At 44.2% G+C, this 25,718-nt stretch overlaps 1 protein-coding gene and 1 pseudogene across 2 annotated transcripts in view; one reads left to right on the forward strand and one right to left on the reverse strand.

The window, feature by feature from the left end:
• AKAP8L (A-kinase anchoring protein 8 like) overlaps window positions 1-25,718 on the reverse strand; it is a 26,558-nt gene that overhangs the window by 327 nt on the left and 513 nt on the right. The window contains exons 2-15 of one of the 2 annotated variants that reach the window (XR_003043521.1): window positions 20,983-21,057; window positions 17,205-17,237; window positions 16,701-16,941; window positions 14,492-14,945; window positions 14,300-14,396; window positions 14,148-14,218; window positions 13,820-13,883; window positions 12,790-12,898; window positions 11,204-11,345; window positions 11,001-11,106; window positions 10,654-10,784; window positions 5,850-5,926; window positions 217-312; window positions 56-109 (exon numbers count right to left, since the gene is read on the reverse strand). Coding sequence is in view for 1 of the 2 variants with exons in the window: in XM_006923389.3 (XP_006923451.1) it covers window positions 8-109; window positions 217-312; window positions 10,654-10,784; window positions 11,001-11,106; window positions 11,204-11,345; window positions 12,790-12,898; window positions 13,820-13,883; window positions 14,148-14,218; window positions 14,300-14,396; window positions 14,492-14,945; window positions 16,701-16,941; window positions 17,205-17,237; window positions 20,983-21,057 (1,721 nt within the window). In the remaining variant the exon portion in view is untranslated. Of the gene's footprint in view, window positions 1-7; window positions 110-216; window positions 313-5,849; window positions 5,927-10,653; window positions 10,785-11,000; window positions 11,107-11,203; window positions 11,346-12,789; window positions 12,899-13,819; window positions 13,884-14,147; window positions 14,219-14,299; window positions 14,397-14,491; window positions 14,946-16,700; window positions 16,942-17,204; window positions 17,238-20,982; window positions 21,058-25,718 lie in introns of those variants that run through there. The other variant, XM_006923389.3, reaches the window with a different exon arrangement.
• On the forward strand, window positions 23,793-23,911 carry LOC112472121 (annotated as a pseudogene).

Below are 25,718 nucleotides of genomic sequence, written 5' to 3' on the forward strand. Positions count from 1 at the left end.
TCTCCACGCCCTCTGCCACTTCAACCAGTGTTCCCTCATCTTGGGCGCCGCCCTCGGCTTCCTCCTGTTCCTTTTCTTCCTCAGGGCTGTCGGTGAAAGGGTTCTCGCCCTGCAGAGGAGCAAGGATGCTGAAGGGAGGGAGGATCCCCGGGGCCAGAGACCAAGGCTGGGGGACCAAGACACAGCTGGAGCCGGCGCCAGACGCCAGCGCCTCACCTTCAGGTAGCGTTCCAGCTTCTTGCTGATGAGTTTGTTGTTGAGGATGCTGCGGGCCACCATGAGCGAGGACTTCTTGGACTGCTCCATCATGAGCTGCGGGCAGGGCAGGGTAGGCGGGGCTGGAGAGGATGCTCTGGGCACTGAAAGGCCTCCCACCCCACCAGATAGGCACACCTCCGCCTCGACTCCAACTAGATTGTGTAGGTCTGTAAGGTGGTAATGTACTTTGGGTACAAGCGTGAGGCCAACTTACAAGCATGGAGCCAAAACCGGATTTTATCATTGCTCTAATGCTCCATCCTGCCACACCACACTTACTGTATGCTAACTGACTGAAGGCCTGTCTTTACAGCTGTATTGAAGAAATCTGATTTACTTGTACAAAAATTATAAGCAACAAGCGAATAGATTTAAAAACCTACTAAAAGCCAAATGTGCAAACCGTAACAAGGAGCCAGCTGCCCTAATATGCACAGAACTCTTAATCAACAGGGAAAATATAAAAGCAGGAATAGGAACATCAGTTTATTTAAGTGATACGCATCCTTTTAATCCATAGGCATTCCAGGATGAAGAAGTACACCCAAATGGCAAGATTTGAAAAAGGCACTTCTACTCCACTCTAGTAAGAAGCTCAACTATTATATTTTCTGGAAAGCAGTTTGATAGAATGTATCAAAAGTAAAAATTTGTCCAGGTAATTCCTTGAATCTACCCTACCTTAAAGACTTGGAAATGTGCATGCACAGTGGTTCCACTAGTGAAAAACTAAAGTATCTAAACAGTTCAATAGAAGAGTGGTTAAACAGATCACACATTAAAAGAACACTATGCAGTCCTTAAAATAAGGCTCATCTCTCTGCTGGCACGATAATAAAGATGTGTGATAGACCATCTGAATAGCTGCCAGAGGCTTTTGTCTGGGAGGACTTATACCAGAATGCTAGGTGATTTCCTCTGTGGTGAGAACACAGGCAAATCTAAAGTTTCATCATTACAAAGGTAATGCATGTATAAAGCCATAAGCAGAAAGGAAACAATAAAGCCATTTTTGTTGTGGGGGGGACACCTCCAGGACCCCTACTCAACTCCAGCCACCTCTTTATCTTTACATCATCATTCAGAAAGCCGCCTCACTTGCTCTTTCTACTCCCCTTCCTTGCCTTCACCCTTTTTTCTTTACACATTTCCTCTATCACTTGGGGAAAATATTAATAGGCTTCATGCATACTCCAAAGGAAACAAGTTAAAGATGCACAGTTAGGATACTACTACAGACCAGTTCCTCCCCAACTCTTTTTCACTTGCCAACATATTCTCCTTGGATGAGCACATATGGACACACCACAATGTCCCCTAATTGAGGCACATTTACATTGTTTCCAGATTTTCACTGTAATTATCAAATACCATCGGAATGAACTAAAATACTTATATGCTGGCATTTTTAATTCTACCAAACAGGTTCTCCAAAGGGAGAGTGCCTAAGTACTCTGGAGAAAAGCTGTAAGCCATGATGCTTCCCTCTACCTATATTAAAACAATGTACTTGTCCCCTGCCTCTCCATCAGCATCAGATGTTATCACTGTGGGGTATTTTTGTGCGTCCCATGGCATGTCCCTGTCCACCAGCAAATCCAAGTGCTCTGATATGCACACTGGGCCACCTGCCCAATATCTCTATGCAGTCATCCTTTCCATGGCCTCTGGGTTTCCCTGCTTGCTCAGGAAGGCTTCCTTTAACAACAAGGTAAACAATCTAAATTTTATTTTTTTTACATTTAAGATTTCTGGACTTTAAATATATGGTATGAAGTAGGAGCCACCTTTCCTTTCAAAAAATGTATAAGATAAACCAGTTTCCAGCATTGAATTGATACGAGGTCACACCCCTTACCTACAAAACTGATATGCAAAAAGAAGAGTTTTCCCTCTAAAACTCATTTGATGGCAAAAAACAAGCTGACATTATGTTTTTGTGCCATCCTTATTTATCCCACCTGTACAAGTCATTTGAAGAATTACTTATAGTTCAAGAAGATACTTTCCCAGATCCTGCTAGGTAAATGAGTGATCGTACCATGTAGCTGTTCTGAAATCCAAAATTAATTGTTCTGAAATTCAAAAACATCTGGCCCCAGGGTTTCAGATAACAGACCTTTATTGACTTTGACAAATACTAAATTCCAAAACACACTGGGATCTTTCACTAGACTCTACTCTGGTTATAGTTTTATTACTATGCCGATATCACTTTTTTGTTCTTCATGGCAATGGCTTTGTTTTAAGTTATATCTCCTAAAGCAAGGCCCTGAAATCATTACTGCTTTTTGCAAAATTTCCTTGGCTACTGTTAGATTTACCTTTATGAATAAAACTTTAATTTAAGCCATTCCCTTCCCCAGAATGACTGGAATTGTAGTCTACATTAATGGGAGAACTAGTTTTTGTTTTGTTTTGCTATTAAAGCTCCCATCTAAGAACATGGTGTGTTCCTACATTCACTGAGGTCTTGTTTCATGTCTTTGAAGTTTAAGATCTACATTCATAGCTATTTCATACATTTTGTAGTTACTGTGAATAGATTCTCTGCTTCCCCATTTATGTTTCTAACTTTATTACAAGAGTGGAGAAAAACTAGTACTTTTTCTACGTTACCCTGAATTCCAACCCCCCTTACCTAAATTTATGAATTCTAAGAACATTTTGCTGGAATCATTCAGCCTTTCTAAGAATATAACCATATTACTTGCATATGAAGTTTTAATTTCCAGTATTTTATACTAATGTTGCTTATTTCTTCCTGAACCATCCTTGCATTCCAGAAACAAACTTTACTTAGTTATAGTATATCCTATATTTAAATCACTACTGTATTGATAATTAGTAATATTTTACTGAACACTTTCATTCTTTAATAATAAATGAATCCACAGCTTCATCATGGTATTATCCTGATTAGATTTTTCCCATTAAGGTTAAAAGGCTTCCTAAAAATGAATTTGAGGATAAACTTTCAGCATGGCAGCCTGAGCAGCTCTGTGGACCTGCTCCCTAGTGAAACTAAAGAAAACGAAAAAAATAAAACAAAGCAAAAAAACCCCGACCGTTTGAAGTCTCTGGAAATGGTCGTAAGAACATACAACAAATGAAATATTTAGTGAGGAAAAGCTGCTAAAACTCAGAAGAAAGTGAGTTGGTGGTTGAAACATTATCTGCAGCTTCCCTGCTTTGCCACTCAGTGTGATGTAAACTCCACTATAGATGGTGCCACCAAAAACAGAGACCTCCGCTGTCTCTACCCAGCTCACCACAGTTGAGGGCTATATTTTCCCAGGAGGGACAGGATGTCAATATGTAGCTACCTGCTGCTGAGGCTAAGCTCCGGGGAAATTCCTCTGAGAGGTGGGGGCTGCGTCTTCTATCCAAGCCCCACTCATGGAACACAGGCTTGACCTTTGGCATAGCATACTGAAAATATGTTAAATATGCTATAAAGCAGAGGTCCCATGTGGGGAGAGGCAAACCAAACCAAGAAGACTAGAGGTTACAGCTGCCTTCTCACCGTCTCTTCTAAAGCAGCAGAGTCACTTAGAGAGAAGCCTTCCATTGTCATCACCCCCAGCTTCAAAGCCAGGGCTCAAAGATTTTACCCAGGGAGAAAGGAAAGCCTTAAAGCAATGAGCTCTCAAATCTCTTCCTAAAGGAACTTACTTTATTTGCAAAAATGTGGAGAAGTTTAAGGGCTCTCTCAAAACAGTGGAATGTGTATAGAAAGGCAATTTAAAAGGGATAGGTAGATATGATAACAATATGAACTTAAACATTGGCTCTCTAGGTTACCAGAAAGAACCAGTAAAACAGACAGCTAAGAAGAACCTCCCTGGGTTCAGAATAAATCTCATCAAACAACGCCCTTAAAAAATCCCTTTAAAGAAGCCCAAATTTAATTAGATCAGATTAGGGAGCAATTTAATGCCTCTAGGCATCAGCCAACAATTTGTGGAGTTTAATAGCTGAGTGTAGTCTGGGAAAAAGAAAGACAGCCCTATCAAAACCACTGTTATCCCAGGATAGCTATGTACTCGCCCGTGGGTTACTACTCCAAGGCACAATCTCAGAGGCTTCACACTGTGGGGATGAAAAAGAAGAGATTTCGCTAAAATAATTCGACTAGCCACTAAAAAAATAGACAAGCAAATAAAAGAAGAAGACGGGGTGGGAAGAGGGAACACGCATGATGACACTGACTCTTTGAATAGAGATATCAATAAAAAGAAACTGAAAAAAAGATACAAATCTTGGACCTGAAAAATACAATAACAGAAATGAAAAATTCAATAGAAGCTCAACAGATTTGAACTGGCAGAGGAAAGAATTAGCGAATTAATAGATGGATAGAGATCATACTAATCTGATGAAAAACAGAAAATAGAATGAAGAAAAATGAATAGTCACTCTGACAACCTTGGACACCACTACGTGAACTAACTGCATCATGAAGCACCAAAAGAAAAGGGAAAGAAAGGAATAGAAAAAATATCTGAAGAAATAATGGCTAAAAACTTCACAAATCTGATGAAAAACTAAACTACACATCTAAGAAACTCAAACTCCAAATAAACACAAATCACACCAAATAAACACAAATCACACATCTGAATCACTACTAGATTAATTACTAGTATTTTACTTAGCACTTTTATTCCTTGATGATAAAGTAATCTACACATAATAAAAATGCTGAAAGCAAAGGCACTTTCACACATTTGTTTTTGCAAAGACAAGAATAAAATCTTAAAAGCAACAAGAGAAAAATAAATCACTTTCCCCCCTTTAATTCCCCCCTCCACTTCCACCCTTGACCTACGAGACGGTACAAAAAATACCAAAGGAAGTTCTTCAAGCTGAAAGCAAGTGATCCCAGACAGTAAATAATGTGAATCCATATGAAAGAACAAAAAAGGTAATTACGTAATTATAAAAGACACGATAAATGCATATTTCTTTTCCTGTCTTCTCAACTGACTTAAAAAGCAGTTCCATAAAACAATATACATAACTGTACTGTTTGACCTATAACATATAGAAATGTAATAAATTTGCCAATAACAGGGCAAAGTTGGAGGGCTGAGTAAAGCTGTATTGGGCTAATAAGAAAATAACTACAGATGATAATTCAAATCCCCAGGAAGAATCCAAGTGAAGAGATTCAGAAGAAAAAATAAGGCTAATATAAAAGCTAGAAATATGTAATCACTCTCCTTGTTTCTATCAGCTTCCTTAAAAGAAAAAACTATAAAGTAATAATTATACTGCATTATATTACTGAATTTGTAACATATATCGATGTAATGTTTTGTATCACAACAAGAAACTATGTAAAGAGCTACAGAGGAGTAACTTAATCTCAATGAAATTAAGTTGTTATATCTGAAACAGATTTTGAAAAGTTAACATGGATAAGGTAAGGCCTAGAGCAGTGGTCCCCAACCTTTTTGGCACCAGGGACCAGTGCTCCTATGAAAATCTAATGCCTTATGATCTGAGGTGGAGCTGAGGTGGTGATGCTAGTGCTGGGGAGCAGGTGCAAATATAGATGAAATTTCACTTTCTCTCCTGCCGCTTACCTCCTGCTGTGCGGCCCAGTTCCTAATAGGCCATGGACTGGTACTGGTCTGTGGCCTGAGGGTTGGGGATGCTTGGCCTAGAGAATAAGAAAGTAATGCCCAAAGACGTAGTACAAAAAAATTATTAAAGAAATTAAAATATTACACTAAAAAATATTTAATACAAAAGAAAGCATTTAAGTGGGATTAGAAGAGCAACATATAAAAATCCAGTTATCAATAACATTAAATGTGAACGGATTAACAATCTAATCAAAATGTACAGATTGTCAAACTGTATAAAAAAACAAGATCAAACTATATGTTGTCCATTAGAGAGACACCACAGATTCAATAGATTCAAAGATGGAAAGTAAAAGAATGGGAACAGATATACAAACATTAACCATAAAAAAGCCGAACTGGGTATACTAATATCAGACAAAATAGCATATAAAACAAAAAATGTTACTAAGATAGAAAGGGACATTTGATAATGATAAAAAGGCCACCCCATCAGGAGGACAAAATTATAGCTGCACCTAACAGCACCAAAATATGTAAAATAAAAATTGACAGAAATGAAGAGAGAAACACAATTCAACAATAATTGTTGGAGATTTCAATATCCCACTTTCATTAATGTATAGAGCAACTTGGCAGAAGATCAACAAGGAAATAAAAGGCCTGAACACTATAAAATCTAATTGGCATAACGTATCTACAGAACACTCAACAACAGCAGAATATACATTTCTCTCAAGTGCACAAGTACATTCTCCAGTACAGACAATATGCTAGGCCACAGAACAAGCTTCAGTAAATCAAAAAGGACTGAAATGATGTAATGTATGTTTCTGACCATATAGAATAAAATTAAAAATCAGTAACCAAAAGGAATTAAGGACATTCACAAATGTGTGGAAATTAAATGACACCTTAAATAACCAATGCATCTAAGAAGAAATCAAAGAGAAATTAGAAAATAACTTAAGATGAATACAAATGAAGACATGACGTACCAAAAATTATGGGATGCAGTGAAAGCTGTATTCAGAGAAAACTTTATAGCTATAAATGCCTAACGTTAAAGACTACAAACCAATGACCTAACTTTCCACCTAGAGAAACTAGAAAAAAGAGTAAACTAAACCTAAAGACAACTAGAAGGAAGGAAATAATAAAGATTAGAGTGTAAATTAATGAAGTAGAGAAGAGAAAAGAGGGAAATAGAAAAAGAATGAAACCAAAAGCATCTTCTTTCTAAAGCTCAATGTAAAAATTAACAAACCTTTAGCAAGATTGACCGAGAAAAAAAAGACTCAAATTACTAGAATCAGAAATGAAAGAGGGAGTACTGATTTTACAGAAATAAAAAAGGTTAGAAAGGAATACCATAAATAAATATATGTAATAAATTAGGTAACTTAGATGAAATGGACACATTTCTAGAAAGACAAAAACTACAGAAACTGATTCAAGAAGAAATAATCTAAATAGACCAATAGCAAGCAAAGAAATTGAATTAGTTATTTTTTTAAAAAAGTGCCCACAAAGAAAAGCCCAGGTCCAGATGCCTTCACAGGCAAGTTCTACCAAATTCTTAAAGAATTAATACCAATTCTTCACAAATTCTTCCAAAAAACAGAAAAGGAGGTAATAAAACTTCTGTATTCATTGAGGCCAGTATTACCTTGCTACGAGAACCAAAGACATCAACAAAAACCACAAGCCAATGATCTCTTATGAACACATGCAAAAATTCTTAACAAAATACTAGCAAGTCCAATGCAACAACATATAAAATGAATTACGTATTATGACCAAGCAGGATTTATGCCAGGGATGCAAGGGTGGTTTAATACCTAAGATCAATTAATGTAATATATACCACACCAATAGATTAAAAAACAAAGCCACACGATCATCTCAACAGATGCAGAAAAAACATTTGACAAAATCCAATACCCTTCCAGGATAAAAACACCCAGCAAAATAGGAATTCATCAACCAGATAAAGGGCACCTATGAAAAATCCACAGCTAACATACTAATGGTGAAAGACTGGTGCTCCTCCCTCCCCGCCAAAACCAGAAACAAGATAAGGATGTCTGCTCTCACTTCCCTTCGATACTGTGCTGGATGTTCTAGCCAGGACAATTAATTAGTCGAGAAAAAGAAAAGGCATCTAGATGAGAAAGGAAGTAAACTATCTCTTTTTGCAGATGACTAATCTTGTACATAGAAGATCCTGAGGAATCCACTAAAAAAGCTATTAGAACTAAAACAAGTTCAGTAAGGTTACAGAATACAAACTCAAGAAAAACAATCAATTGTATTTTTACACACATGCGAAGAACCCAAAAAATGGAATTAAAGAACACAACTCCATTTACAATAGTATCAAAAACAACAGAATACTTAGGAATAAATTTAACAAAAAAAAGTATAAAACCTATACCCTGAAAACTACAATATGTTGTTGAAAGAAATTAAAGACCTAAATACAGAGAAAGACACCCTTATTCATATATTGGAAGACAATACTGTTGGGATGGCAAAAATCCCCAACTTGATCTAAAAATTAAACTATCCTATCAGAATACCAAGTTGGCTTCTTTGTAGAAACTGACAAGATGATTCTAAAACTCATGGAAACTCAAGGATCATAGAATAGCCAAAACAATCTTGAAAAAGAGAAACAAAGTTGGAGGATTCACACTTTCTGATTCCAAATCTAACTACAAAGCTTGTGTGGTACTGGCATAGGGATAAATATATAGAACAATAGTGTAGAATTGAGAGTCCAGAAATAAACCCAGGTAGCTGTGGTCAAAAGGTATAAACAACTCAAATGCTCAAACTGATGAACAGATAAACCAAATGTGTGTTATCCACACGAGAGATTATTTTTAAGCCACATAACAAAGGAATGAAGTTCAGATACATGCTACAATGAAAACATTATGGCTAAGTGGAAGAAGCCAATCACAGAAGACCACATGTTAAGTGATTCCAATGATATGAAATGTCCAGAATAAGCCAATAAAGAGACAGATATTATTGACTGCCTAAGGCTAGGGGAGCACTGGTGGTTAGGGAGTGATGGCTAAAGGGTATGGGGTCTCTTTTTTGAGGTGATAAAAATTAGCTACTATTAATTGTGGTAATGGCTGCACAACTGTGAATACATTAAAAACTACTAAACTGTATACCTTAAAGGGGTGGCTTGCATGGTATATGAATATTTCAATAAAGCTGTTAACAAAATAATAATAATTAGAAGCTTTCCATTCATTTCTAGAGTCAAATTTTAAAATACAGAGTAATTAAATTATATTTAAATTATCTCTATAAACCAACTACTTCTGGTGCCTTCTTAAATATCTTTCATCACCCTTCCAAACCCCTTTATGGTTACTAATTGTTATGGTTGTTTTTCTTTTTTTTCTTTTTAAACTTTTATAGTCAATTTTGAGTTTATACTTTGCTAGCTATCACTCACTTCACTTGGATTTCCCAAAAGTTAATGTCCACCTTCTGAAATCTGCTCTCTTTCTCCCTACCTTTTATAGCTCCCAGCCTAAGAATCAGGCCTTGGCAGAATCCTTACAGCTTCTCTGTTGCCAAAGCCAATGGACATTTTCTTTATCTTCCAGCTTTCGCAGTCAATCTCCAATCCTGAATCTCTTCAACCACCCAAGCCAGACCCCTAAACCCCATCCCACTGTTGAGGATTACTGCATGAGAAAACCTAGAGATGAATTCGATGGGCATAGGAAAAGGATGAATTCGATGGGCATAGGAAAAGGAATCCCACTGTTGAGGATTACTGCATGAGAAAAACTAGAGATGAATTCGATGGGCATAGGAAAAGGATGATTAATGCTATTTCCCCTTGGCTGCTACCACCTGCTCATAAATCCTTTCAGCCTCCCCCAGGGTGATGGCAGCCAAGCCACTCTCTAGCCCAGACCTGTTCCTCTTAGCTTTCTCTCTACTGCACCAGCCCCTCCACCCTACCTGATCTCTAACAGCCACCTCCGACCCGGCACATCACCCATTCAACCAAAAACTACCTACTCTAGCTCCTGTGCTAGGCACCGAGGATACACTGGAAAATAAGACAGAATTTGTTCAGTTTCTTGCCAAACTTGTTCCTTTTCCTGTGCTATACCCTGTCCTCCCCCTCTTAACACCACTATCCACTAGGTACTCAAGCCAGAAATCTGATATATCCCCAACTCCTGGTCACTCCTTCAAGCCAACCTCCTGTTCACTTCCTTAAACAGTTCTTCTATTCTGCCCTTCTCTTCCTTCCAAAGGTGGAGGCACACCTGTCTCGACACTGCAGCAGCCCCTCATTGGCCCCCCACCTTCCTCCCACACCAGGTGCCCAAAATCTCTAGTTCAACACCAATTCTAATCCTGTTCATCCTCTATTTACAAACTTTGCTGCCTAGAGAAGCAAGCCCAGACCCCTCAGCTCAGCCCTAGTGAATCAAGCCCAACCCTGCCTCCATCAACATGTGTACTATATACACTTCTTTGGTTTCTGAAGCTAATCTAGCCATTGGCCTATATGCACATGGAGGTCCCCATATCCCACAGCCTACTGATCCTTAAGGTCCAGCTCTGATACTACCTTCTCCCGAGTAGAGCCCCCTTCTCTGCCCCTCTCTCTGTAGCTGCGCTGACTGCACTGGGCAGAAAATGTCTATATGTGCCTGTCCCCTATATTCCCTGCAGTCCCTCACCAGCATGCAGAGATTATAACCCCAGGACCTACCCACGAGATGGTGGAAGGGCACCAGTGGCCACTCACCCTGCGGTTCCGGTTGTGATCCATGGTCTTGAGGTGCTTCTGGATGATCCCAAACTGCATGGGAATGAAGAGGTCACAGGCTGCGCAGTGGGCGGCCTCCACCTTCTTCACAAAATGCTCCATGGCAATTTCTGTAGAGGAAAGAGAGGGTCACCACCGGTCCCAGGTGCCTAAGACAGACCCAGGAATTTGGGAAAAAACACCAGACTAGCTCCCCACTTCACCCTGCCACTTCCATGTGAGCCTAAGGATGTTCTCACTGACCCTCCCTAAAGGAAAAAGGGTACCATGACCAGAGAGAACAGGCTGAGGCCTTGCCAGGTAGGAGTAAGATGAAATCTCCTCACCTTGTGTTAGATCCTGGTCTCTGTAGATCTGCTGGATCAGACCATCAAGATCCTCCACAGTTTTTCGGAGCTCCTCTGTCTTCTTGGTCTTGTTGGTAACGTATTCCTGCCAGAAACATGGAAGACAGACCAAGGTTCCTGTGGGCTGCTCTATATCCTGAGGGGCTGAAAAGTGAGGAGCAGCTGTGCCACTTAAGGCTCACCTGTAGAAAGTCAGCCGTCTGCTTGGGGAGCTTAGTGCCTACATACTTAAAGTGCTCTTTGTGGAACTTGCTATCAAGGTGGCTGGCCATCTCATCTTCGTAGAAGGTCCGGTATTTGCAGAGAGAACACACAAATTGGATCCTGCCACAGGAGGGAAACGAGGGGCTGAGGCCTTGATGGTCCCACAGAATAGTGCTGCTGCCTCACCCAACCCAGCTGCAAGGCCTGAAACAGACCTTGCTCACGGGCCTCTGAAGTGTGGTCCCAGCAGGGGCACAAGCTGGGACCAGTGGGATTGGGAGTAGAAAGGGACAGAAAGTCTGTAGGCTGCAGTTACTGCAACATAGGGGACAGGGAAGGAGTTCTTCCTTCCCACAGGCAGGAGGCTGAAGCCTGAGGCAGCAGCTGCTGCAACAGGCAAGGAGTCGCTGGAAGGTTGCCGGAGGGCCTCTCTACCAAGGTTGGGCAGGAGCTTGTGCACTTGGCCCAGCTGGGGACCGGAAGGAAGGATGCCCTGGCGTGAGCCAGATGGCCCTGATGTGCAGAGTGGAGTACGCAGTCCCGAGGCAGGGCCCGAAAAGGTGCTGCATCTTCCTTCTGGGGCCTGGGGGACTGAAAGGCCCAGCCCATCCTCTGCTCGGGGGTGGTGTTGGGAGGGATGGGAGGCAAGCAGGCCTGGGCACCTGCTGCCTCATCTTCCTCTTCCGAGAAGAGACCAGTCTGAGCTGGAAGGAGGGCGCCCGCCTGGCCTGCCAGAGGGCAGCCTGGAGTCACCTGAGCGAGGTGCTCTGTCTGGGCCTGGTGTCCACAGCAGAAGCCCGGGGTCTGGGGCCTGGGCCGGAGCAGGCCGCCGTGGCAAGGGGCGGAGAAGGCCAGCCGCCACCGAGGCCTCGGGGCGGGTCCCTACCTCTGCCGGACGTCCTTATCTGGGCCACGGGGTCAGCTTTGTCTGGAGAGCCCAGGGGCCGGGCGCCGGCGAGGCTGAGGAAGGTCCAGCAAGAGCAAGAGTCTGAGGCGGAGGAGGAGGAGGCAAGCGCCAGTGCGGGAGCCCTGAGGGCAGACAGACCCGACCAAGGGGCGTGAAGGGCTCAGCCACAGATAGGCCCGGCCTGACAGGGCCGGCGGGCAGGGCAGAGGGCAGGCCCAAGGCTGCCACAGCCCACAGGTGCTGCCATCTCTCCTGGGTATGGTGGCGACCTCTTGGCAGCTAGCTGGGGTGGCACAGGCGCCTTGAACCTCGAGTCTCTGATGAGCCGGCCCCCTCCCGCAGGGGCATCAGGCCCCCAGTGCACCTTGGAGCTCGTGTGCCAAGTGACCGAGCGCCGGAGCTTCTGGGCAATGGTGCTGAGCAGTGTTGGGTCTCAGGCCAAAGACGCCAGTGGTCGCCAGGTGGCCGCAGAGGGACAGGGGACGAGTCAGGCCTTGGGAGCTGGGCCTGGCGGGAAGCAGGGTCCATGCACGGCTGAGCAGGTGGCGGCTCCCAAAGGAGGCCAGAGGGCGGTGAGGCAGCAGAGCTATGGCCCTGCTCTCCTGGCGGCAGCCTCATTGCGAGGCAGAGGCAAAGGGGTGGAAGGAAGCTAGTTACCTTTCCACCATGCGGTCTCGCTGCCGCTTTTTCTGCTTGTCCTGGCTCTTCTTGCCTGCCTGTAATTTGCGCTTACTCTGGCTACTCTCATCCTGGGCACTCAGGGACCCTGTGGGAACAGAGGGGCACAATCACCGGCTTGGCTCCGTCAGGTCAGGGCAGGCCCTGTGGCCTCTGGTTGGATTGCCCATCATCTGCTCTAATAGGTCTATTCTGAGAGCAGCTGTTTAAGCAAGACCTCTGGCCACGAGCAGGTGGGTACCCTGGGGTGGACAGGGAGCAGTTTTGGCCTAGGCCCTTAAGAGGAGAAGACGTGCGCTCATGCCATCACTCTTCAGGACACCCACGTTCTGCAGAGTGGGCCGTGGGGAGGCTGGAAGGCAAAGAGAGGCTGTCTCGGTGGGAATACTGGCACAAAATCAGAGGGGTCAGGTGATGAGATGCAGGGAGGTTGCTGCTGGGTTCTAAGTGCAGCCCTCAGGGGCAAAGATCCCAAAGCTCTCACAGCCCTGCCCACCCCTCGCTGGGCACCGCGGTGACAGTGGGCTGAGGCTGGATTTACTGTTAGATACCTGCTGGCGCTCATCACTCAGGTGGGAGAACACGGACTCCCAACACAGGGGCTGGAGAGGTGCTAAGGGAGAGGACATGCAAACCAGAGCAATAAAAACTGCACCAAGGTTCTCAGCTCAGACACCAGTCCCTGAGGACTCGGACTGCACGTTACTGAGGGACTGAGGGCAAGGAGTATATCTGGGATTTCCCAACACTCTTACTTGCTGGCCCCACCTTAAGTCAAAATCAATGTGCTAGGCAGGGGCCAATACCACCCATAGACTCTGCCTGGGAAGAATGGGAGCAGAGCAAGAAGGGGGCATAGAAAGAGGAGCCCCTGCTAGCACATACTCGATCCTGTAAGGGATGGCCCAAGTTGGCCACATTTCTGCCACAACCCTTCCCTAAGCTGGATCCCTCCCATTATGAGCACCTGAAGAGCTGCCCCAGCACCCAGGCCACTCAGAAGACTCACCCTTTTCTGTGTCCTCTTTGCCATCTTCCTTCCCTTCCTCTTTTCCCTCTTCATCTTCCCCTTCCTAAGACACGATTTGAAAAATCTAACGTCAAAGTGTGTGTAGTTATTTATAATGGCTCTAAGTGACAAGGACCTCACATCCTCCCAAAGCCCTTGCACAGAGGACTCATCCCGACTCTGGCAAGGCAGCCTGCCCACAGCCTTGCTCCCTCTACCATAGCTCCCTACATTGAATATAGAGCCACAGACCAGCCTGTGGCTCCTATGATAGCCCACTGTTCACCAGCATCCCTGTAGACAGAGCGCTAAGGGCAGGGCCACTTACCGCTCTGGAGCCCTTTTCCACAGCATCTGCGCTTTCAGTGCCCTCTGCAGCTTCTCCCTCAGTGCCCTCATCTAGAAGGTAAAAGGAGGGACACTTAGCCCAGGAGCGACAGGGGGCAGGAGGCGGGGGCAGTGGCAAGTGACCTAGCTCACCGTTCTCCGAGTCACTGTTGTCTGAGCAGTCGGTCCGGAAGGCTTTGCTGTCTGGCTCATCAGGACTACCACACTGCTTTCTCTTCTTCTTCTTGGTCTGAGTCAGAAAGAGAGAGCCAGGTCAGGGCAGGTGGCTCTGGGTGCCTTCTGCAGTCCAATAAAGACCCAGGAGGGACAACTTCCTCCACTTACCCGAAAGTCGGCTGTGGTCCAGGTCTTCCAGGTCCGCCTCATCTGCTTCATGCCATTGCCAAATCCGAAGCCAAAGCGGGAGCTGCCTGGGAAGGCGCCCCCACCACGCATGCCCTGGAACATGCCGTACTCGGGGATGATGTTCTGGGAGAAGAGGGAGGGCAGTCGAGAGGCACCAGGCATGCACTGGCCCCGGGCCCCCATGGGGTCTTCCCACATGCGCCCATAGCCTGAGGCCATTGGCCGGCCACTCCGGGACTCCCGGGCCCAGCCCTGAGCCCGTGGGCCAAAGGTGTCGCCACCACGCATGCGGAACTGGTCACGGTAGGCATCATACTGGCCCTCGTAGGCCATTTCCATCTCAGGGTCAAGTTCGCTGTAGTCGTAGCCCGACCGGTAAAGGTCACGCTCACTCAAGACGGCCCTTGAGTCACAGGCCTCGTAGGAATCATATCTGCAGAGACAGGTGGCAAGCATCAGGGAGGGCCTCAGGTACCATTACGCTTGCCTTCTCTCAAAACTCCCTGTCCTGAGGACAGGAAGCCCTGCTCCAGCACCCACCCACCCTGCTAAGGGAATTTAGTGTTCAGACATGTGAGATAAAAGGCCTCTTAGGAGCAGAGTTCTAGAAGAAGGGAAGGCCCCTCAGCTGATATCCCCAAGCCTGCATGTTGCCACTTTCCAACCTGGAGACCCTAAGAAGGGCTGACAACTGGGGTGAAGTAGGTCTCGGGAGCAGAGACACCCTATTGCCCTTAGCTCTTTGGAAACATGTGCACATGTCTGTGGTAATCACAACACCCAAAGCGCTGATAATGCTCAAGAGAAACCCTGTGCTGGTCTCATCCCTCATGGCTGGGGGAACTTCCAAAACCCTCCAATGCCCCTCACCACCCAAAATGGGGAGTGTTTCCCAGGAAAACACTGCGAGCTTGCCCAGGGACTAGAAAAATCACACCAGCCTGGAGCCCAGGTTGGGGCATCAAACTCTACACAGCAATGGGGAAGGCAGGCCAAACCTCCTGCAAGAGGAGAGAGGGCACCACAGAGAGCTGTTCTAATTGTGGCTGCAGCCCACAGCCCCACAGGCCCAGACCCAGGCACAGGAAGCGGCCAGTGCTGTCACTCCATCCTTCACCCCTGCTCCCTGACTCCAGGCTGTGGCAATATGGTATACAGGCAGCAGCACAGAATCCATATGGCCACTGAGACAAGAGCCAAGCTCCTCCTAGCCTTTGGCAGCCTCAGCTCCAAGCACCATGGCTGCCAGGCATAAGGACAGCGGGTATGCATGGGGGTTCTCCCCAAACTTTTTACTTGTTACAGAGCTCATGCAAACAAGTCCCCTTGGTACCCTCTGCTTCTCAGTAGCCCTGGGGTCTCACTTGACCTTATCAGTGTCCAGCCAAGCCCCTTCTTACTCTCTATTCTCCCCTATCTGTCAGCTGGAGCCATTAGGCTGCTCTACTTCACCCTGTGCTAAAATTCTGTGTGCCCTGCTCACTGAAGCCTCTCACTAGGGTACAAGAACTCCTGGGCCAGCACCAGTTCAGAAAGTGACAAACACCCACAATATGATGCTGTGGAGTAGGACAGGTCTGCGTGCCAGGTCCAGCTCCATCACTTACTCCTGGGAGCCTTCAGGCAAGGATGTGTGACCTGCCTGTGTCTAAGTTCCCCATCTGCAGAAAGAGGGTGGTGACAGTTCACAGGGCACTTCTGAGGTGCAACAGGCATATGTCTAACAGGCACTGAAGAATGGCCAGGAAGCATCCACATCTGTCCCAGCCCACTGTGGTCAGCCCCAAAGGCTCATCCCACTATTCACACCCAACCTAATATGTCTTGCCCTGACAGCATGCAGGACGCAAAGTCTCACGCGAACTCCAAATGGCCGTCTCCATAGGGGAGGGCCACTTAACACTCTGCTCCTAAGAGCCATTTTGAGGGTACAGTGAAACCAGCCTGGTCGTGTTCTTCTCCCTATAAGCTGTGGGAGAGGCTGGCTGCCAGGCAGTGGAAAAAGTGAGAACAAATGCTAGAGAAGGGAAGTGCACTAGACCCCAGCAGTCTCTGGGAGCCCCAGCAACAGAGCAGGAGGCAAGAAGCAGACAGGAAGGTGGTTCAGTTCAGAGAGGGAGAAGCCAGCAGGCAACAGGCAGGAGGTGCCTTTGACAGAGCCTCAGCCTCTAGGCAAGTGCCCACTCACCTTTCTCCACCTGAGCTGTACACGCTTCCTTGTATCATGTCTGTCTCCAAGTGTGGCACCATATCTAAGCGCTGGTTAATTCTGGATAAAACGGAATCGGCACTGGCGCTATTCGCAGCATTAGGGTTTGCATTTGTGTCAGAGCTAGGCATATCCCAAGAGTTTGAAGTGGCCATACCGTACCCGTAGTTGGTGGTGTTATCCTGGCCATAGCCATAGCCATAACCATAGTTCTCATAGCCTGCAATGAGAAAGACAGATAGAGATGGTGGGGGCAGGGTGAAGAGAGACAGAGAGACAAACACAGAGACAAGGCCGTTTTCTGTCACAGAGACAAGCTGGGGACTCTAGACACCCGAAGCTGGAAGGGCCCTAGCTCTCCCTACGAGGCCTCACAAGAAGGAGCCCTCCCAGAGCCTAAAGGCACCCACCCCGCCCAAAAGGTCAAGCACATACCAGCTCAATCTTAAGGGAGAGGGGAGCGATCACGGGAATAATACTTGCCTCTGTTTGTCCCAGAGTTCCAAGTTCCATATCCTATAAAAAGTGAAAAGGTAATTACATCTACAACTGCTTACAATACAACGAGCGTTTAATTCAGGCACAAATGAAGACAATGACTCCCAGTATCTGACTGTTTCAAGAGACTGAACCTGCCCTTGAGAAACCTGGAGTTTGAGAACACCACAAATATGAACCATGCCACTCGCTGCCTTGGTGTTCCACCTTCTGTGGCTCTGACTATCTGTTATTCAAGGAGCCTCCCCTTCACAACACTCTCTGCTAAGGAATTTGGCTCCTATACTTCTCCCTTAAGGAGCCAAAATGAGATTACCCCTGCTCCCTACTAAGCACCAATAAGAGGAAAAGAAGAGCAGTTTCTGGTGCCATACGCAGATTCTGATGTTGAAGAAGCTCAGCAGAGCCTATATCCACTCTAAAGCCATGTCACTCAACTTGTCCAACAGGGCCATCTGAACAGAGAAACTGACCACCCTAGTTCCTCAGATGTCTGCCTTAACAGGAAGGGCCACCAAGCCCTTGAATTCTCCGAGTATGCTGTACTGGAACACACCAGCAGAAGGAAGGACAAGACAGAACTCCAACCTGGATTATAAACTAAATATGTTCTGGAGTTTAAAGTAGCACATGAAAAAAATTCATTCCTTCAGGAACATAAAGCCACTGAGAACTGACAAAGTTCAAAGCCAAATGAGAACGCTGAGTCAAGCAGACATGCTTCTGCCCCAGGGGAGTCCACCAGAACAGGCAACCACCTTCTCGTGTCTCTGGTGAGAGCCCAGTCACCTCCTACTCCTGGTTCTCTGTCCTGCAGAGGAGCCATGCTCATCCTAGCGCAGGACCAAAGCTCAGCGAGACAGTGAAATGAACAGCAGAATCTAACCACAGGGAAGCAAAGGTGCACACAATGAGAAGATGAATGGGGGGTGGGAGTGGGGAATGACACTTTAGATGACTGTTATGTTTAATGAACGCAGGCACAAGAGAGCTCACAAAGCAAAAATCCTCTTTGTCTGGGGAAACCAAAGCAGAGGCTTCTCATTCATTCGTTTATTCAACGACTATCATCCTGAGCACACAGAGCAGATCTGGGCACAGCTCAGGCTCAGAACACTGCATGTTAAAAGAGAGAAACACTAACTAATGAGCAGCAATAGATAGCCAGGAGCGGGAAGTCACATAATGAGTGAAGAGAGGCTGGCAGAGCCATACAAAGAATAATGCACACTTAGCCCTGGCAGCTAACAAGAGCCTGGGCACAAGGCTGTCTGCACCAGAGACAGTGGACACTAACTATTCAAAAGGAGACAGGACTGGGAGGCGAAGGCAGACCTACTAGGGCTCTGCTTGTAAGGCTAGACTATGGTCCCCGGGGGTTCAGCTGCTGAGGACCCACCAGAATGGCAAGGAGGCAGGAGAGGGCATTGACTCTGCAAACAGAAAGACAGGTCGCTGGTCATTAGGACAGGCTCCGATAATCATTCCATATGTAATATTTGCTATGCTCAAAACAATCCAGACTCCCTGATGGGCTCCCCAGCTGGGTCCCTTTAAGTGGAAGCCTTTGTCTACACTATGGCTTTTGGGGACCCCTGAGACCTGCCCCTTCCAAAAGAACATCCAAACTCACTTCGATCCCCCAAAAAGTGAGACCACTGTTGACAGGGAAAATTTTAAGGACAAAATTATTTTAAAAAAGAAACGAGAAATAAGGAGATGGTCATAGTAAGGAATACCTATAGAGCAAAGAAAAATATTAAGTGAAATAGCTCATGTGGCCATCAAAAAAACTATTAAGCTTTCTGTAGCACAAGTAAATGTCTCTAACAGTAAGCAAAATAAAGCAGGATACAAAATTTTATCCACCTATAAATTATTCAACTACTTAAGATAAGATGATGATGAAAATTAAATATTAAAATGGTGGGCTCTTGGTTGACTGTTTTTCAAAATGTCATTAAAATGCTATTATGTTGCTCTTGCAATTTAAGCCAGAAGGAAAAATAAAACTGTCCTTCATCTTTCAAAACAGATTGTCTACATAAATCCTTATGTGTAAATGTAACAAAATATGTGCAAGATGTGTGTGTTAGGAACTACAAAACACTAATGAAAGAAATCAAAGCTCTAAATATATGGAGTATCATGGAATGGAAGGCTGAATATTGTTAAGATATTAATTTTCTCAAACTAATCTATGGCTTCAAAGCCATCCCACTCAACATCTCAGAAGGATCTTATATAGAAATAGACAAACTGATTCTAAAATTTATACGCAAAAATAAAGGGAACTGGACAATCCAAGTCAATTCTGAAACAAACAAACAAACAAACAAACAAAAACAATCCTGGAGGATTCACATTAACTGATTTCAAGACTTACTATATAGTAATCAAGACAGTGTAGTACTGTAGGAAATTCAGACAAATAAATTAATGGAACAGAGATAGAATCCAGTCAACAGACCCACACGTTGAACTGATTTTCAACAAAGGTAAAAAAGAATCTTGATCTATACTACACACCTTGTAGAAATACTAACTCAAAATGGATCAAAAAATAAATGTAAAATTTAAAACTATTAAGCATTACCTAAAAGAAAACTTAGAAGAAAATCTTTCTGATCTTGGGTTAGGCATAAATTTCTTAGACACTGCTCTAAAATCACAATCTAGTAAAGACTGATAAATTGGACTTCATTAAAATGAAAGATTTTTGTGTTCTCAAAAGATACTGACAAGCCAGAATCTGGGAAAAAATATTTGCAAATGGCACATCTGGTAAAATGCTTGTACCAAGAATATGTAAACCAGAGGGAAAATAATTCAAAAAAGACATGCAATTTGGTACTATATTTGATTAAAAGAGCTGAGGCGGGGAGCACAGGAGAGGGAAGCCATGCAAACCAAGTTTCTCCTCATTTATCAAATACCTGATACCTCCTTATTCATTTTCAAAATAGTTTAAGTCTCCCTCTCTCGCAGAGACTAGTTGCTAATACTTCAGGGACTTATGTCCATTTACTCAGTGACTCCTGAGGAATGTCACCATGTAGGCTTAGTCTTTCCTCAGACCTTGGTAGTAAAACAAATTACCCATCTCAGCAACCAAGGTATTACCTTTATTAATTTCAAAGAGGGCTCTCAACAGACACCTAGGGTTACAGACCACAGAACAACTGCTTTATCAGAATATCTATGGACCTCATCGGGTGGCTACTTCTAAATTAGATTTAGTGTGTCTGTCCACACTTAAGAAATGAATCAGATTTTCCTTCAATCCTGCGTGAGAGGAGCTGCCTGGCTTGAGATGGCCCGACATCTCTAAAAGTCTGCTACGTTTAGATAGGCAGCCTTTCTGGCACAGCAGTTCCATATACTATCCTGGAGCTAAGTTAATGGCTTGGTTTCTGCTCAAACCAATCCTCTGGACTTTGATTGGCTACTCTCCATCCCAGTCCCTCCAGATTTTCTGAAGCCAGATCTCTGTCACAGACTTCTAACAAAATGTTAAGGGGTCAAAGGAACCAGTTTCTGGCCCCAAGAACTCCAGCTTGTTTAATAACACAGACGTCTCTCCCAAAAGTGCCTCCAAGGGGAGCACCAGCTATTCTAACAGCCCACCACACCATTTTATACACGTTTGAATTTAGAAAAACAAGACAAGGTGACAGCAAGTCCAAAGGCAAGAAGACACCAGACTGCTCTGTCACTAGAAGGCAGAACATCAACTCTCTGGTTCCCAGGGACCCACACTTACCATAATCACAGGTAGGCTGAGCACTCGTGTCTGAGTACGTCGACTGCAAAGTGGTTTCAGATCCCTGGACAAAGCCTAAACATATGCACAGTGTGGTTAATTTCTTCAAACCAACTACATGACAGATGACTTAAGAATATCTTTTAGTGTAGACTGGTTGGCAGGCCCTCACCTCGCTGGAAAGCCACCACAAACTCTACCTTTTGAACACTTTAATTACACCTCCAGAACACATTAACCAATGGAAAGGCAAGCTGTGTTTAATTTGCTACACCAGAAGAACTGGATAACAATTTTCAAATACTTTAAACCAGTACCATGTTTTGATAAATGAGTACCCAAATTATCATTCAATTAAATGAGGAAAATACTAATATCAAATCACTAATATATTAGAGGTGAGTTGCCTCCAATTAAAACAAGGACAGGGTTAGTTTTGAATAATGTTTAAGACAAATAATACTCTCTCTCTTATCCCAACTCTGTAACCAAAACTGCTTTGTATTTTTTAGTTTACATTTTAGTTTACATACATTAAAATGTATGTATTACCTCTTAAATGTAATTACTCAGGTTTGCAAGTTTATATGAAATATTATATATTATTTCCTATTTTCTCAACTCAAACTATTTCTCAACTTAAAATGAATTATTATCAAGTAAGGAAGACTTGAACCTCTATCAGGAACTACTGTTCTTAAATGCTAACTGTAATGGACTATGATGAAACCTAACACTATCTTTAAAACATTAAAAATAAATTTTTTTAATGATTTACCCATAGCACTAAAATTATAACAGATATCCTAAGAAATGATATTTGCCTATTCCCAACAGAGCCAACTCACGACCTACAAATTAAAGCCAGCATCTCCAATAACTTATTTTCAACAAAAGCATACACCAAGTGCCTTCCCCTGGGTGTGGGCATTCACATATTTGTCGACAGTCTCTCTAGTTCATCTCTTAAGACCATAGCAACAAAGATGACAACAATAGCAGCCAACACTGAACAAGTGTTTCCTCTACGGGGTGCTAAGAGTTTTATCTGCATTATTTCATTTTGTCCTCATCACCGCCAAAAAAGGAGACAGGGCCAAGATTCCTTACCCTGCAATTCCACAGTCCAAAAAGGTCTATAAACCAAGCACTCTCCTCAAATGTGGTGTAATACTCATGTGGGGGCAAAACTGACCTGTGAGCACAATTACGGTCTTTTCTTACCCCATTTGGCACAGAAATAATGCATTTAATTTATCAGGTGCTGGCCCAGATCCCAGTGGAGGTGCTGTGGAATCTCCTCTCAAGCTAGAATTCCGAAACGTACTTAGCTCCAAGGGTTTCAAACAAGGATAGGTGGACCACACTTCATCTTTACTTTTCAGAGGGTAATAAGAAGTAGGAGGGAAGGAGAAAACCACAAGTATCCAAACCCAACCCTATTCACTTTCCCTAATTAAAGAGGGTACATTCAAATGGTTCCTTCCAGGGACCAAGTACCTTCCTGAGATGCCTAAATTCTTGATGATTAACTGTCCACAAGAAACAGTGAAAGCATTCTTCAGGTAGTTTACCTGCGGGGAAACCTCACAGTATAAAAAAGTACCCTCCTGCTTTCTCACACTGTTTGCTCAATCAGCTTCTAGAAACCTGTTTGTTCAGCAATAGCGCCACCAGCAAAATGGCCCGACTTCCCCAGACTTCAGGTAATGTAGTTTATAAGCACTGCACCTGCAAGTGGAACCTATCACATACTGACAAGGTACATACTGGAACACAGTATGAAAGCTGCAGAGCAAAAGCTCTGTATCTATTCAGGGGAGGGGAACTCTGGTTCTTCCTTACCGAGAAAAAAGAAAGACAATCTATCCAACCTTCAGAGTTCAATAGCAATTTTTGCTCTAGTTCTGTTCTCCCCACATTAATATTCTGTTCTACAATACTAGCTCCAGGGTAGGACTTTCTTTAGCCAGTTATCCTCCAATTATGAGTAAATTCTTTATTGTGGGGTTCATAAATTGTCCTCTTCTTGGTTTGATTTACCAGCCTAATCCGCTCTGGGTAAAAAGCTAAAATAAGCAAATTTTTGGTCCTATAAAACTAAGGGTCAAACCATGGATTTATGATAACAATGCATCACAGACCATCCCTCTTGGCCAGCCTCTCTCACATCTTTTTACAAAGATATACAAAGCTTCACATTTTTATTCTCCTTTTTCTGAAAGGGGATAGACACTATCTGGTGGTAACCAGCCTCCAAGATGGTCTCTAATGATTCTTGTCTCCTGACATTATGTTGTCTCCTCCCAAATTGATAGAGATAGGAAGTGTAACCAATAAGATATTGCAGAAATAACTGAGTATGACTTCCGAGGCTTCCACTTTGTTCTTTCACTCTGGGGGAAACTAGCCACCATGTTGTGAGGACCTGCTAGCAGGCCTGTAGGGAGGTCCACATGGTGAGGAATCAACAGCCAGTATCAACCTACCAGCCATGTGAGTTTGAGCCACCTTGGAGGTGGGTCCTTCAGCCCCAGTCAAGCCTTCAGATGACTACAGTTCCGATTAATATACAAAATGTAATCTCATGAGATCCCAAGCCAGAACAATCCAGCTAAACTACTTGTGTGTTCCTAACACAAATTATGAGATAATAAATGTTCCAATAAAAAACATTTCAGACCTTTGTTTGAAGGCCTGAATCTGGATTTTTCTGTCCCTTATTCCCATTGCTCTCATCTTTCCCCTCAGTGCCAGAGATGGAGACTTCTTTCTCAAATACACATAAACTAGTTTCAAAAGCTGGACAAGTCTATGGCCATGCTACCCTGAATGTGCCCGAATCTGTCTGATCTTGGAAGCTAAGCAGGGTCGGGCCTGGTTAGTACTTGAATGGGAGACCACCTAGGAAGACCAGGTGCTGTAGGTGTAAAAAATAAAAAATAAATAAATTAATTAAAAATAAGGGATTGTAAGCTGACAAGGTCCTTACAATCTGTGAGGTCAACCAAGGGTTGCCTCACCTAAAAAAAAAAAGCTGAACAAGTTATCAGAAAGATAAATTATTTTAATCACCTTCTATAATAATAAAGGTAACATTTGCTACAAGGCCTCAAGAAGTTCTCCTTAGAGGCAAAATAGCTATCTGAGATGTAACTTAAAATGTCTGACTTTAGTAGTCTGCTTCTTAAAAAGGAAAGACACTACACATTACAAAGCTACTGTGGTTTTTAGTTGATCAAGATCAAGTAAAAACTAATCATTACCTCATTAGCTTGGCTACCTCAGTGCTCACTCAAACCTAGAATTACAGCCTACAAGTTCTGGAGTTGAAATTCAGACTTGACCATTAATGACCTTTCTACTCAGTTTTCTTGTCTATAAATATAAATGCTCCATTATTAACTTACTCCACAACACTCAACCATTCATCTTCTGGTTTCTTCAGCAGTCTTGCTCCTAAAAACCACAGAACTATCTTCCAGTTCTCTGTAAGACTTGGTAAAAAAGGATTACATCTCAATTCCAGGGATGTAACAACCCTAGTGACTTTCTTCCTGAACCAGGAAAGCTACAGGAAAGCTAGGGCAGGTTGCCCAACTCTGGCACTACTGATTTCTGAGACAGAAAATTCCTGTGAGGGCAGGGGGGAGGAAGGGGGGCGCATCTTACGCATTGTAAGATCTTGACCTCTATCTACTGGATGACAATAGCACTCCCTCCCCATATGACAACCAAAAATGTCTCCAAGTGTTGTTAAATATCCCTTGGGAGGCAGAATCACCCTGGTTGAGAACCACTGGGCTAAGGGACAGTTGCTTGAAAAACTAGGGTTCCTGCCAAGCTCCTGACCTGGGAGCCAGAATAGGGAGGCCTGGCACCACTTCCTTGCCTAGGCCGTTATAAAGCAGCCTATGGAAGAGCACAGAGACTCAGGTTCCATTCTCAGTCCTGAACATTCCAAGTAGAACACTCCAAGAGTGGTTACTGGGCAACCACACAGTTAGCCTAATACTCCCATCAAAGGGAGAGGCCTAGTCTACTGCTCCTGGCTGAGCAGCCTAACTGGTTACTGCCAAGGCAAACCCAGCAGTCCAATTCACCCAGGAATAATTTATAATTGCCCAAGCATATCCCATGCCAACCGCACCCCCCCCACTCCCCTCAATCTCATCATCCACCTGGCCCTTTGTTCAAGTCCCACTAGCTTCCCTGGTGGTTCTTCTAAGGAGGTAGGCAGCTCCTGTGCCCCTGGGTCTTTATGTCAAGGGCTCCCTTGTACAGATATCCTTAACTCCCTTAATCTATTTGGGTCTCTGCTTGCATGTCGCCTCTTTGGAGGTCTCCAACTACTCCATGTACTAGAACACCCTCTCGGGGTATTGACCACCTCAGAATACATCCCATATTCATTTGCCTGCTGTGGTCTGCCCCGGCCTATAAAATGCTTGAAGAATTCTTGCCAGTATTCCAGTGCCTATTCAGCACCTGACACAATGAATTTTGACAGATGGTGAACGAATTACCATGGAAGCCAGTCATTACTCGCAAGACTCAGGCTCAGCCTCTCAGGGCCCAAGGTGCTCCGCTCAGCCCAAACCCTCCAAATATTGACTCCTCGCCCCGGGGTCTGGCGCCTCTCCCAGCCCGGGACAGGCACAGGGCGGGGGAAGCTGCGAGATCTTGCAGGAACGCTGCGCGAGGGAGGGGGCGACGATGGCGACGGCAGCCGAGCC

This window comes from Pteropus alecto, unplaced genomic scaffold (genome assembly GCF_000325575.1).
Source record: "Pteropus alecto unplaced genomic scaffold, ASM32557v1 scaffold1279, whole genome shotgun sequence".
In the NCBI taxonomy this organism is placed as follows: Eukaryota; Metazoa; Chordata; class Mammalia; order Chiroptera; family Pteropodidae; genus Pteropus; species Pteropus alecto.